Below are 14542 nucleotides of genomic sequence, written 5' to 3'. Positions count from 1 at the left end.
GCCTCTGGTGGGGTGGCTGGGCAGGATGCCAGATACCGCATTGAGAGCTTATGGCTTTTGGAGAGATTCCAGGTCACCCTTCCCCACATAGAACCCCAACTGGGGGCAGTGAGAGCCTGAGCAGGCTGCCTCCCAGAGCCTCGGGCAGGGCACTCAGTGCTGGAAAGAGGAATGCCAGCTGGGGTGTCCCGCCGCCCCTGCCCCAGGAAGGGGGCCCGCGCCAGAGCTTGGGTGCCTGGCTGGCAGGAACAGCAGCGTTCTGAGTGGTGCGGTCCCCTCATCAATGATCACAGGGTAGCTAGAGAGAGCACACTGCCAGAGACACACAGAGCCATGGCAGGGAAGGCAGAAATGGCGGGACCGGCTGTTTTGCTAAAGTAAGGGCTCTCGGGGCCAGGCCTATGGAGTGGGGACCCCCGGCAGGGTCTCCCTCCAGAAGCCTGGTCCCCAGCAGGCGTGCGCCTGGGATGCTTCCCTGCCAGCTATGCCAGCCTGAGGGCTCCAGCTCAGCCAGCAGGAGCATGGCCCCCCTCCCATGTCACCCCCCACTCCTGTTCTAGGCTCTGGGTTTGGCTCATTGGTGTGTCCGGGCACAAATGCTGCTGCCCCAGTGCTGAGCCACATCCAGAGCCCGGAGAGAGGGAGTGTGGAGGGTGGTGCCCATCACACCAGCAGCTTCACGCATTCGACTCTTGGGGTTACCAGGTGCTCGAGGAAACAGCCCAAATCTTAAGTAGAGGTCCTGGTACTGGAGGACTTTCTAGGGTGCGGAAGGACCAGCCTCGGCTGCCTGGGTCCCGTCTTTGGTGCTTGAGAAGAACGCTGACGTTTGGAACACTGCTCTTCTGTGCATGTCCCCTTGGAGACCTCGCTCGTGTCCCCAGCACCCCCTTCTGTACACTGCAGGCTCCTTTTATGGCAGCACATACTGCTCAAGTTCCACTGTCCACACGTGTGCTTGCCACCTTGCAGGCTGTTCCACTGTTAGTTGTGGGCTCAATGGTAGCATCACTCCTACCCAGGAAGCTACTTGTTTAATTTCTCCGTTATTCTGAAAACAAGGAATGGAAACTTCAGTGTGAAGAATGTTAGTGATGAAACACCAGTTCTGAGGAGGTGCATACGTTTCTGCTGCAAAACCTGGGCCCGGTTTACGGGTCACAATGTTGGGGACTCTGAGGACAGGGACAGGAGCTGGTCTGCAGAGCATGGGTCACACTGCAGGGCTGGCCGGCATGTGCTTCCAGCACTTGAGGTTGCTAAGCTGGCGCTGGTCTGCTCACCATGGGACGCGTGCTCACCACCCTTAGGAGTATGTGAAGCTCACCACTTATGTGGAGACCAGGAACTATTGGGGTGACCCAGGTTCTCTAGCTGGTGTGTGCAGTGCTCGATCCCCATGGGAGCGGGAGTGGGAGCGGCAGGACGTCGGTGTCAGCTGTCACACAGTGACCGCGGGTCCCACCAGCATGTGCTGAGTTCCTCAGCGTCTCCCTTGGACCTGGAGTCTGCGTCCCTGCGTGTCCTCTGAAGTCCGTGCTGCAAATGCTCTGTGCCCCGTCAGGCCTTCCCTCTCTGTCTCCGTGGGCCTGATCTCAGATGGCAGTGCTGCTCTTCTCATTCCGTTATTTGAGAACTTAGGCTTCCTCTAGTTACCATTTCAGTAGTCATCGCAAAATTGTAACGGGAATACTTAACGTGTTGGGTCTAAGATCCATTAACACCTTTCCTCCCCCAAATGGGACAACAACCATGGACCCTCAGCCCCCACCTCTCGTGGCACATGCACTCTGAGAGTCGTGCATTGTCCCCTAGATTCTGTCCTTGACCCCACAAGATGCCAGTGCTGTGGTTCCCTGCAGTCAATGTTATGTAGCTCTACCTGTGTCAGCACGTCCTTTGCTGGTCATGTCTTCTTGCCTCTGGGACACTCCATATGGAAACACTTTCCTCTGCCTACCAGGTATCTTTAGAATTTCCTATAGTGACAATCAGGAGTAACAAATGTTCTCAATTCTGTTTGCCTGAAAGCGTTTTACGGTCTTGTTCTTGAAAGATGCAGGATTGGCCGCAGTTTGTCCCCAAGCATGGACTGGTGTCATCCCACTGCCTCCGGCTTCCATCGCAGCTGCGAGAACTCAGCCATCAGTCTTGTTCTTCAGCAGATGGTCTTTCTGCCGTGGTGGGGTACCTGGCCACCCTGGTCGCTCTTCACCGGCTTTGTATCTAGGTTTTTATCTCTTCAGATGTTGCCTCTACCCATTCTCTGTTCCTTCTCCTTCCAGAACAACTAAGACTACGTTAGCCATTCTCACTCTGTCTTCCGTGTTTCTTATTAGCTCTTTTGTATTTTCCATTGCTTATGAGTCTTTGCTACATTTTGGATAATTTCTTCAGATCTACTTTCCAGTTAACTGATTTTCTTATCAGCTGTATCAAATGTGCTGTTGAAGTTTTCAACATTTAATTACTGTAATTATGATTTTCAATTACATAAGTTCTATGTTACTTTTTTTAATTTGCTGGATTTTTTTTTTTAGCGTATTTTTCCAGGACCCATCAGCTCCAAGTCAAGTAGTTGTTTCAACCTAGTTGTGGGGATTGAACCGCCAACCTTGTTATTAAGAGTACTGCGCTCTAACCAACTGAGGTAACCGGCCGCCCCTAATTTGCTGGATTTTTATAGCTTACTGTCATTACATTTTCAATCCATTTTATTTTTTAAGCATATGAAACTTATAGTGTCCAATTAGTAATATCAGTATCTGAAGACAGTGGGTTGGATTCTTCTGTATGTTTTTTCTGCTGACTCACTCATGGTACCTTGTTTCCTAGTGAATTTATGATTTTTGGCTATGAGTTTATATTTCTTGGAACTTTACCTCTGGAATTTCCTGTCACTTCTGGGTTCTTCCCAAAAATATTAGTATTGGCTTCTGACATGTGACTGAAGGTGCTCCCAACCTACAACCACTTTAAAATAAATTACTAGGTGTAAGTTTTCACTACCAACCCATTTTATCCATAATGTGTTGCCTTAACACAACGTTTAGCCAAAGCAGAACATCTGAGTGATAGAAACAGACCCCTCCTTTCACTCACAGCAAGAGAAATAGAAAATGCACCGAGACACCCTTTCTTATATATCCAGTTGACAAAAATCCTAGGTTTGATGGCACTCTGTTGTCTCGGCTATGGAGAGACGGCATGCCATCCACTGTCAGTAGGGAGGCTGAATGCTGCAGCCCGGGGGGAGTGTCACAAAGCCAACAAAGTCATTTCTGCACTCACCCTGATCCAGCAGCCTTGCTTCTAGGGATGTGTCCTGAACATGCTGTGGTGAAAATTCAAAAGACCTACTCAAAAGGTAGTTTATTCAGTAACATGTTTAATAGCTAAAGACTGAAAACCACTTAGATGTCCCAAGTCCCAGGACAGCCGAGTAGTGTTGAGACTGGCATTCTTTGGCATGGGAAAAAGATGTAGATTTAAGATCCATGAAGCGAATAAAAACCCTGCAGTCCTAAATTCGAATTAGAAGTGTTGCTATGAAGTCATAATGCATATTCCACATTTGCTAAATCAATAGCTCTACTGAAAGCCTGGGTTAGACTTCAGAAATCAGTATGTTAGTGAAGAATGCTCTGGGCGAACTTGGGAGCCATTGTCAGGAGGTCCCCGGCCAATGGCCACACAGCTGGAGCATTAAGAATAATAACTACACTCGAATGAAATGTGTCAAATATGTTTAAAACTAAAACCTCAGGGACAGGCCTGGTGGCTCAGGCGGTTGGAGCTCCGTGCTCCTAACGCCGAAGGCTGCCGGTTGGATTCCCACATGGGCCAGTGGGCTCTCAACCACAAGGTTGCCTTTTCGACTCCCTCCAAGGGATGGTGGGCTGCACCCCCTGCAACTAACAACAGCAACTGGACCTAGAGCTGAAATGCGCCCTCCACAACTACGATTGAAAGGACAACAACTTGACTTGGAAAAAAATCCTGGAAGCACACACTGTTGCCCAATAAAGTCCTGTTCCCCTTAAAAAAAAAAAGCTAAAACCTCATTGTCTGCCTTTGGGAGGATATCAGGAACAGATATCATATTAAAACTGGGAGATTAAGAAAAATAAAGAATGTCTCCTACTTTTCCTGCAAGAACTGTAGGAGTGGTAACTGAGTGGTGGTGTCAAAGCAAGTGCTGATGGCAAAAGAGTGACCCAGGCGCCGGGCGTTTTCTGACAGAAGTGTGCCCCACAGCCAGGTACTGAGGCCGGTCTGATTTGCTCAGCAGACACCCTGCAAAAGCTGAGCCCGAGCTCAGGGCTTCACGAAGGTGGTTTGTTCTGAGAACGGATCCTAGACAATAGGCGTGGGGAGTTGGGGAGAGTGAAAGACGGAAGGCTGTGTAGCCAGCGGTACATAGTTCGAGTGGCCCCTCTGTGGGCAGGTGCGGCTCCGTCCGTCCATTGGAAACCTGTGAGGAGCCCTGTAGGACGTGCCTCAAGTGTCCACCCAAGACGGAGAGGACAAGGCTCACGGACTGTTGCCCCATGGGGCATCCTCCCTCCCACCTCCAGGATTGCGGGCAGTGAAGACAAGAACAAGAGATAAGTGTGTGTCACTGTTCAGTTTCGGCTCCATTTAACAGAAAACCTAAAGGATTGCTCACCGAGATAAGAAGAAGGCGAGGCCTCCCCTGCCTCCTGTAGGTCCTCGGGCTCTGGACCCCCCACACACCCCTGCAGCTTTCACCAACCCACATGAAAATAGGCTCACTGGGGCAGGGGTGAGTATGTGGTTCCTCATTGTACAAAATTTCAAGTACAACCTGGAAAAAAACAGCCTCTGAATGTTGGCACCACTAGCCACGTCAGCTTATGCCACATGGTTCTTTTTCTTTAGAACCAGCTCCCCGGCCCATGCAGGTATTATGAGCCTCTGCTGCCCCCTGGCTGAGGCAGTCAGTTGCCAGTCGTCAGTTGGCCGCTCACAGCAGCTCACGGCAGCTCTCCCCAGATGCTGGCCACTCACGCTGGCCACCAGCCACTCATGGCGGCCCACAGCAGCCCACAGCAGCCCACAGCAGCCCAGCCCCAGGGAGAGCTGTTGTTCACAATCCTAGCTGTAGAGGGCACAGCTCACTGGCCCATGTGGGAATCGAACCCGCGACCTCTGCGTTAGGAACACAGTGCTCCAACCACATGAGCCACTGGACCAGCCCCTGGTTATTTTTCTTAATGGTCTAATTGATGGAAATACAGCCTACAGTACAGAATACCAGAAATAGCAAAAACAGTGTATGTTGAGGTAAAGGGGACAATGCTTTAAAAGTTAAGATGAAACTTTAGACCATCCACAACTTTAGACCATCTGGATGGCGTTATGTATCATCACACCAGGAAGGCACAGTGTGACCCAGTTGTACAGAAACACTTCCTGAGGGCACTCAGATTTAGGACGGGGAGGCACCGGGGCCAGCCGAGAGCCAGTGATGCAGAAATGGCCTTTAGTCAATTGGGATGAAGTTCTGTCCCGTAGTGCATTCTCGTCATGAAACACTTCATGCGTACAAAAGCGTCAGCAAAACCACATCTCCTGGTGGGGACAGTAGGCACCGCAGCCCCAACACCGAGCTTAAAAAGACCCCAGTGTTGTATTTTTAGAAGTCACACGAGGAATTCCCCTGCCTCTAGACAACTGCTTCTTTATAACCAGCTGAATTCTAGTCAGATCTTGGGAGTCTGACCCTCCTCCAGAAATACTGACTGAGACTGAGCTGGCCCCACCCTCTGAGTGGTCCACAGGCCCAGGACCTATGGCCTGGGGCCCACACCTGGGGTGGGCTAAAATAGCACCCTGGACCGGAGGCAAGGCTGGTACGGGAGGTACCGCGGCTAGTGAGGGCTGACGATGTGCCAGGTAGGGACCCTAGGGGCCCAACCCAATCCTCACCCAGGAACCGAGTGAATGAGCCTGAGCAAGCCTAGCCCTGCTCCCTTCTCCAACATGACACTGACGTAGGAGCCCAGGGTCGTGTTCCAGAGCTCGGGTAGGGTTCTGGTCACCCACACCAGCAAGGCCTACTTGTTATGTGACTCATTTAATAAGACTGATGAGAAACCCAATTGGCACGTGTCCTCTGTCTGGGGTCCTCCACCGTCCCACTCTCCCCACTTTGGTCCCACCAGGGGTCACCCAGGGCCCCCATTGCACAACACCTTCCTAATCCTTTCCAGACCAAGTGGCCCCTGCACCCCCAAAGAGGTGTGGTCTGCCCTGAATTGCTCTCCTGTTCCCCTGGTCCAGGTGGTTTCCCAGGGACAGGGCTGGGGTCTCCAAGTCCACTAGCAGCGGATGAAAGGGCCTGGAGGGGGGCAGGACTCTGGAGTTCAGGGTGTCTGTCCTCTGACGAGGGTCGAGGGTCGTGGTGTGTGAATGGCTCTGGTGGCTCCCAGCAGCCTCAGGGCTTTGGAGACCTTCCATTCGGAAACACATTGGCTGGCAGGTGGGCAGAGTCCGGAGTCTGGCCCACAGTGTTCAGGGACCCAATCAGAGGAGGACAGGCAGCAACCGTGCAGGAAGAAGGGGTTTGGAAGTGTGGGAGAGGCCTCGTCTAGACAAGTTTACTTCAGCCCGGCCCAACCACAAGAGCGCTCGGCTGGGGGGTTGTCACACGTCAGGGGCCCCCACAGGCCTCACTCACCCTCGGGTGGCCGACCAGCTCAGCCAATGGGGGACATGGGTGGGGGGGTGTCTTGGTCAGAAATGGAGCTCAGCAGTCCTCAGACTATTTGCAAAGGGAGCATTGTCCTGGCTGCACAAGTTGATCCTGACTTTCCCGGTGGGCATCTCTCAGGAACCTCAGGTGTGAGAAGAAGATCAAAGTATTGTGTGGCTTTAAAAAGCAACAGACAAGGTCTGGCAGGTGCAGACGATGGCAGACTGATGGTAGGTTGTGGCTCTCTGATCCCCTCGGCCCTGCCCACCCTCTCTGGCATGTTTTCGGGGTGGTTCTGTCCCGGTGATGATTGTTCCTGGAGTTGGGCTCTGAGTTTAAACAGCACCGCTTTGGGACATGCCAGCACACCTGGGGAGGACGGGCAGCTGCTGCCCCCTTGGCCCTGCTCATCAACAGCCTTCACTTTCTGCAGCTTGCACTTCAAGAACTGGATCAGTTTCCCTCTAAACTCCACTGAATGTTCATTTTTCCAGGAAACACAGGGAGAAGGATGGCTACTAACAGGCCAGTTAGTGCAACAAGACCTTGACTTACGGACTTTTCTAAGCTGTTTCCTGTGGGGCAGCACCTCAGCCTTCCCCTCGGGGCTGCCAGACTCAGCCCAGCGCCAGGGGCCTGCAGCCCCTGCAGGGAGAGAAAAGCTGCGAGTCCCCTTCCTCGCTGCAGCTCGGACGCGGGTGCGGGCGGGCGCAGGGGCTGAAGTCTTGCAATCCATCGGATCCATCCTGGCTTGGAGCGGAAACGCGTGCAGGACCCATCCTTCCGCGGGGACCTTGACTGTCCCAGTCCTGAGTAGGAGGGCTGCGGTCGGCCGGCGGAACCTCCGGAAAGGTAGACCGCCGTTTTCCTCATTCTGCGCCCAGGAAACAGCCAAGGCAGCGCGAGGCCCTCAGGACCAAGCCGGCAACTCCTCCCCAGCCCGCCAGCCCGCGCGCGGCGTCTCTTCGGTGTCTGGGGCCCGCGGAGCTAAGCGGTCGCGCTCCACCCCCAGTCCGCGCCTCTGCCGCCGGCCTCCCTGCGTGGACACCCCCCACACTCACACTTACAAACCCCACACACACTCAGAGACCCCCATGCACACACACACACACTACACTTGACACCTGCTCCCATAGACAGCATCTCGCCTCAGGCTCCCCCAATGTTCTCTAGTAAATAAAAAACAAACACGGAAAACATTCCCAAAAGTAAACGTAGAAGTTCCCATTCTGCCACGACGGTAACAAGCTTAGTGAAAGCATTCCGCGCGTTTCACGTGGGCGTCCTGGCACCAAAGGCTCTTTCTCACTTCTTTGTTCCAGACAATTCCGGGCGTTCTCAGAGCCCGTAGTTACAGGCGGGAAGGGAGAGAGGCGATCCGCACAGTACACTCCAAAACGCTTTATCGGCTGCTTTGCACAAAATACGAAGCTCTACCTCGGCCCATTCCACGGATACTGTATGAAACTACGTTCTCAGTCTTTAAGGAAAGTTTGTCTAGTAGGAACATGATTTTAAAAGTTTTTAAATATTTGTAAGACACCCGCAAATAGGCTCTAGGCCTCAGTTACAACATTGTATCAACAAAAACAAAAAAACTCTGGAAAACAAAACAAAAAAACCGACGAGACGCGGCAGATTCCGCGAGGACCGAGGCGCGGCCAGGACGTAGCTCCCCGGAGGGGCCCATTTCCCGCCCTGCGCCCGCCCGCCCGGCGGACCCCAGCCACCGCCGGGTCGCGGGCGTGTGTCCAGGCCGCCCTAGGAGAGGTAATACACGCCGTAGGCGGTGACTGGTCGGGCGAAGAGTCCTGGCACCTGCGGCAGGGTGCCCGCAGCGCCGCCGTAAGCGTCCGGGGAGCAGTGCAGGTGGGTGCCCACGGGGAAGGGAAGGGCAAACGCGGGCAGCAGCGGCTTCGCCGCCAGCTTCAGCTTCTCCAGCTCGGCTTCCTGCAGCCGCTTGGCCTTGGCCCGGCGGTTTTGAAACCAGATCTTGACCTGCGTCTCAGTGAGGCTCAGGCTGCTGGAGAACTCGGCGCGCTCGGCGATGGACAGGTACTGCTTCTGGCGGAACTTGCGCTCCAATGCCAGGAGCTGCGCGGTGGTGAAGGGCGTCCGGGGCTTGCGGTTGTTCTTGTGCTTTCGGAGGGTGCAGGGTGGAGGGCTGTGGGCGCCTGGAAGGAAAGGGAAGCACAAAGCGTGCGCTCAGATGCTGGCAGTGCGCTCCCCTTTCCGACACTCCCGGATCCCCTTCGCGGCTCTGTGACCGCGGCCCTCCGAGGAGAGGAGACCGCAAACGCCACAAGAGTAAGAGAAGCAAGGCACCGGGGAGACGGCGCGGATATGGGGGAGGGGAATCCCAGGGAGGAGGGAACTCGGCCCACTTGGAGAAGCGGGAAGCTTGGGCTGGAGGCCGCCGCAAGAACTGAGCGATGAGCGCAGCGGCTGGGGCTCCGCGGAGCGGAAGTTCACCATCGCAGAGACGAACCCGGGGAGAGGGGCGCCAAGAAGCCGCGGGGCGGTGGGGTGCCGACTGCCCCCCAGAATAGGGTGGAAGCATGGTTGCTCGCGAAGCGGCTGCAGGGCTTGCGCGCACCCAAGGCTTCGGGTGACCTCAGGTGGGTTGGCTTCTTTCTTCGCACTCAGGCCGGGCGGTTAGTAGCTAGTTACTTTCCGAACTTACGAGCGATAGCGCCCCTCCCGCCCTGGTCCTTCAAACCTGGGCCAGGCGGGCTCTCTAGCGGCCCAGGCCCGTGCGACAGGACACTTACGTGGGGAGGACGAGCGGGCGGCCGGCGGGAACCTGGCCCGGGGCTCCGCAGGGTCCCGTGGCCTCTCCTCCCAAGGTTCCGCGGGCTCCGCGGCCAGCCCGCGCTGCGCCTCCAGCAGCGACTCTACACTGAATGGCAGCCGGCCGGGCCCCGCGTGGTCCCCGTCACACGTCCTGAGCCCAGAGAGGTTCATGACGAGCGACGCCGGGGCCATGCGCGGGCCGGCGGGCGCGGGGATGGCGGGGCCCGGCAGATGCAAAGTATCGCAGCGAGCCGTGTGACTGCCGGGGACTTTGGCGGCGACCCCGCCCTTTGTGCCCTATAAAAAGGCGTCGCCCCTTTCATGAGCCGCTGTCCAATCGCCGAGGCCGCTGCATTAGGGACCTAGGCTTCCATTGGCTTTGCTGCTGGGGTGGAGGGTGCGGGGGCGAAACGGATAGGGAGGGGCGGGGCCGCTGCCAGGCACCCTGCGCCGCTGGCTCCCGCCCTCTGGCGCGCCCCTGTCCGGCTCCCAGCGTGCGCCCGCCCGCCTGCCTCTCCAGACCGCTGCGAGCCCGGCCCGCTCTCCTCTGGTCCAGGAGGCTGCTGGGGTACCCCGGAAGCACGCGGAGCTGGCCCCATCCTCACCACCCGGAGAAGCCAACGGCGGGCATGGTCTGGTAGAGTCGTGGTCAGACCACCCGCCCTCGACCGTGCGCGGATCCTTCGCTGCGCAGAGCTTGGCGCGATCAAACGCGTGGCTACGGCGCTTCTGGCAGTGTCGCCCCTCTGTCGCTCGCCGGCTGCTCTTCCGCTGCGCCCCAGCCCTGAGCCGGAACCCTCTGCGCGAGCCTGCTGTGGCGCAGACTCTACTCTCTCCGAACCCTGGGGGCCGCATTTGACGGATCCCGTACCGGGACAGGCTACTAGGCTTCTATCGCCTTGAAGTGGGTCCGCAGTGCCCTTAGCCCCGGGTGGCTTTTCAGGCACTTGTAGCTGCCGAGTGTCATCCAGGGCAGGGGCTGCCCCTCGCGCTACCCGGACATCCTCCAGCTTGGTGCCTGGGCAGCGGCGGGGCCGCGGGGATGGCGACGGGACCCGACCTCCTACCCGCCTTCGACGCAGGGCTTGGGACACAGGCGGGGCGCCTTGGATGGCTCCTGGTCAGGAGTACGGAGTCTGTTGCTAGGTGTTGGGTTCACCGTCAGTCTCTCCCGCTCCGCACTTGTTCCGCAAATCGTCGTGGGACCGAGTACCTGGGGAAAGCACTGCCGGGAGGGCCTGGGCAGCGCAGGACTTCCGACAGACCGGGGCAGACGGGGCTGCTCCCGGAGGCGCCCTGCGCACCCAGGACTGGGAGGAGAAGCTGAGGCCGACAGAGAGCTGTGCTCACTCGGGTCCTTTTTCCAAAACTGGACCAGTCTTTGGTTTAAAACCTTTTTGGGTCCTGCAGACAAGGGGCCGCTCTGCAGTCTCTCCTTGTGTTTTAGAATAAATCATGAGATTGGTTTGCCGGTAAGACTCAATGTTCTACTAACATCCCAGAACACAGAAACAGCAACCTCAATCGATTTATATTTATTTTTTGAAATACCAAAGTTGCTTTAATGAAATCCAGCTTTGGGGGACAGTTTACTGTCCAGCTCAGCCAGAGAAATTCAATTAGAAAGTTTTCTATCCATGCAAATTTAGAAGCATCACCGAAGGGGCCCTGAGACCCGCCCCAGGGCCAGGCTTGGTGTCTGGCTGGATCAGCTCTTTCTGTATTCCAAGATGGATTGCCCCTTTCTAATGTAATAAAGATGTTCTGAGTTGATTGAAGATAATTGCATCTTTAAAGCATTTTCTTTGAAGGCCTTTCTCCTGGTAGTTTATCTTCAGCAGGCTACTCACGGGAGTGTTTGAAGAAGAATTTTAATAAGGATGACAGCCAGCTGCCCCAGCCTACCCCACATCCGCTCAGGACGCTGGCAAGGTGGTGTCTGGGTGGATGTGTGGAGGCCTGAGCTGTGGCTTTGCTGGCCTGGGGGAAGCTTGGGGTTCTGAGTGCCGACCTTCAGGACAGCCTTGCCCTTCCCTGAGGGTGTGTAAACTAGTGTCTGTTCCTCCCACCAGAGCAAGGCTGGGCCAGTGCTGAGCAGGTGCCCCCACTGGCACCCACACCAGCAGGGGGTCAGGGAAGGGTGGGAGGATGATGGCAAGGGGAGAGCCCCAGGCTTGGGAGCTTGGCTGGGAGAACTCAGACCCCAGCACTCAGCACCAACAGGTCTGCAGCACAACAGTATCTCCAGCCCCCATGGGGCCTGGCCAGGACAGGGCCTGGGAGAGAAGGCCGGCCAGTAGTGGTAGGGGTGAGAAGGGACCCCACTTCTGTCAACGTGGTGGCTTTGGGTGCAGAAACCCACGTCCCATGTGTGAAGGGAGCCTAGATAGTGTTTCTGGCCACCAAGAGGGACAAAGATGCCTGTAGGCACTTGGCCTCCCACCGCCCAGGTGTGCTGTGTGGACAGGAGGCTGGACACAGCTGCCTCTTCTTGAGGTGCTCAGGCCAACTCTCCCCACCCGTGTCCCAGGTGTGCCCCTGAAATGGTGGCAATACCCCGAAGACTGATCCATGCACCCACATGTTGGCAGATACTGTCCCCAGTTTGCGTGGCATTATCTCCCACAGTGAACTGCTGCTGGCTCTGAGTCGTGAAGGGACAGAAGTTCAAGCAAAGGCCCAGTCGTGTTTCTTTCCTGTGTTTCAGGGCCTCTTTTGGTGCTATCTTTGTAGGGAACACACAGACCCTTAGCTTCCAGAAACGAGTGGCGATTACAGACACAGGATGTTTAGGAGCCTGGCTAAGGCTCCGCAGTGGAGCCAGTGTAATGAGATGGTGCTTGAGAACGGATTTTGTTTCATAGGATTTGTACAACCACTGGACGGGACTAGAACAGAAACGCCCTCTTTCCTCTTAAATCTTGGTGGAGGGGGGTGTTTGATGCTGCGGATATGCAGTCATGGAAAGCCCATGCCAGAGGGTGCCCTGGGATGGAAGAAAACGATTGGCCCCTTTTGGATATCGACGCACGTCCAGTTCTTGATGGGAAAAATCTGGGCAGACTTTCTCTGCTGTCTAATGGCCAGTGGTACTCAGCAGTCTGTGAACAATGGGACCAGTGCTGGCCGGCTGTGCGGGCAGCTGACTCCTGGGGTCTCGCTCCAGAGCAGGACCATGCACTCCAGGCCTCTTACATAGGCCGTGCTCCCAAAGGGTAATCTCCGAGAAGCACGTGGACATCACCAGTGTACCCCTCACTCTCTGTCACTGCTGTCAGCCGCAGCCCTGGACAGCTTCCCACTCATCCTGAAAGGTGGGGCCACTCCCCTCCCCCAAGACATTTGTGTTGGAGTCTTTGACTTTTTCCTTCTCAACTTGTTGGGAAATTGCTCCAAACACAAATAGCACTTTACCCATGACTCTGGCCAGGGAAGGACCACTTGATGTTAGCTCCAGCAGCTAGCAGGTGTGCTAAAGGGGGTGTAGGTGGGACATGAGGTCCTCCAGGTGCAACATGAGGTCCTTCAGGTGGGACATGCTGTCTCCAGATGGGATATGGTGTCCTCCAGGTGGGACATGAGGTCCTAAGGTTGGAGATCTGTCCTGCTCCCACTCAGCCTCTTGCCCCGCAGAACTGAGCCCCAAGAGGTGGCCGGTGCACCCACTGTCTGTGTCAGCGGGGGTGGGGTGCTGTTTCCTGGGGAACTAGCTGTTGGGGTTCGAACTGCAGAGACTGGGCAAGGCTGGGGGACCTTGAGTGAGCACAAGGACAGCAGCAGACCAGCTGAAGGGAAGGGCTTGCCATGGGTCCAGGTGTGGGTGGAGCAGGTGGCTGGGAGTGTAGCGTGAAGCTTCACAGGTACTTACAGGATGCTATTTTGGGATTACTAAATTGTTAGTATTTGTTTTATTTTAAGGATTTTCAACTTTTCTTTGGAGATGCTTGAAACCAAGGGGGGGGGGGGAAGCAACACCACTCAAGGGAAGATAAGAAGCATGCAGGATGGTTTTGGAAATGGGAATCAAGCTGCCACTACAGGCTTGGTGCTTCTCAGCAATAAGGCCCCACAGAGAACAGTAATCAGACCCAGGGCTTCAGGGCTCCAGACAGGCTGAACAGAGCAGGACTGTGTGTGAAGATGAACTGAGAGGCACACAAGTGTCAGTTTGTGCCCGCTCTCCAAATAGCCTGAGACTTATCAATGCCATTGACCTCAAGAGACCAGCTCTCAGATTCATTAACTATTGTTTCCTGCATTCTATTTTATTGAGTTCCACTGTGATCTTTATAATTTCCTTCGTTTGCATTCTGTTTGCTCTTCTTTCTCAGGTTTCTTAATGTGAAAGCTGAGTCATGGATTTTAAACCTTTCTTCTGTTCTAATATAGCATTCAGTACTGTGAATTTTCCCCAAGTACTGCTTTAGTGGCATCTCACAATTTTAATACGTTTTCATTTTCACTCAGTTCAAAATACTAATTTCCCTTTTGATTTCTTCTTTGACCCCAGGTCAAAGTGTGTTCAGTCTCCAAGTACTTGGGGATTTCCCAGGGATGTTTCTGTGTTGATTTTCAGTTGACTTGTATTGTGGTCAGAGAACACACTGTGTCTCACATGAGTCTTTTTCCATTTATTGAGACTTGTGTTATGGCCCCAAATATGGACCCAAATATTGGGTTCAGTTGGTTGATATGCTCCCATCTACTGCACGATTGCTGATTTTTCTGCCTACTTGTTCAATCAGTTTTGAGAGAGGGGCACTGAAATCTTCAGTAGTGACTGTGAGTTGGTCTATTTCTCTTTACATTTCTACCAGTTTTCACTTCATGTATTTTGAAACTGTCTTATTAGGTTCATAAATATTTGAACCTAATTGTTATAGTTATTATGTCCTCTTGACAAATTGACTCCTTTATCAGTATGGAATGACCTTCATTTCTGTAATTTCTTGGTTCTAAAGACAACTTTGTCTAGTATTAGAATAGAAACTCCAGCTTTCTTTTGACCATGTTAGCATGGCATATATTTTC

The 14542-nt window shown here is 54.6% G+C and overlaps 1 protein-coding gene across 1 annotated transcript; it reads right to left on the bottom strand.

Annotated features, from left to right (window-relative positions):
- Nucleotides 1-8337: 8337 nt before the first annotated feature.
- Nucleotides 8338-9804, bottom strand: LOC109445714 (homeobox protein MSX-3). Its single transcript, XM_019728321.2, has 2 exons — nt 9490-9804; nt 8338-8892 (listed from the first exon to the last, which is right to left on the bottom strand). Exons 1-2 carry the CDS (start codon nt 9701-9703, stop codon nt 8480-8482), a joined length of 627 nt encoding a protein of 208 aa, XP_019583880.1. The 5' UTR covers nt 9704-9804; the 3' UTR covers nt 8338-8479.
- Between the last annotated feature and the right edge of the window lie 4738 nt (nt 9805-14542).

The sequence above is a fragment of the Rhinolophus sinicus genome, linkage group LG07, assembly GCF_036562045.2.
Source record: "Rhinolophus sinicus isolate RSC01 linkage group LG07, ASM3656204v1, whole genome shotgun sequence".
In the NCBI taxonomy this organism is placed as follows: Eukaryota; Metazoa; Chordata; class Mammalia; order Chiroptera; family Rhinolophidae; genus Rhinolophus; species Rhinolophus sinicus.
This window is presented reverse-complemented; position numbering and strand designations above follow the sequence as displayed.

Excerpts from the sequence above, each read along its gene's own strand:
- LOC109445714 (XM_019728321.2), bottom strand. The coding sequence starts at position 9,703 with ATGGCCCCGGCGTCGCTCGTCATGAACCTCTCTGGGCTCAGGACGTGT. Across the intron at positions 8,893-9,489 it reads CGCCCGCTCGTCCTCCCCAC|GCGCCCACAGCCCTCCACCC; the intron begins GTAAGTGTCCTG and ends CTTTCCTTCCAG.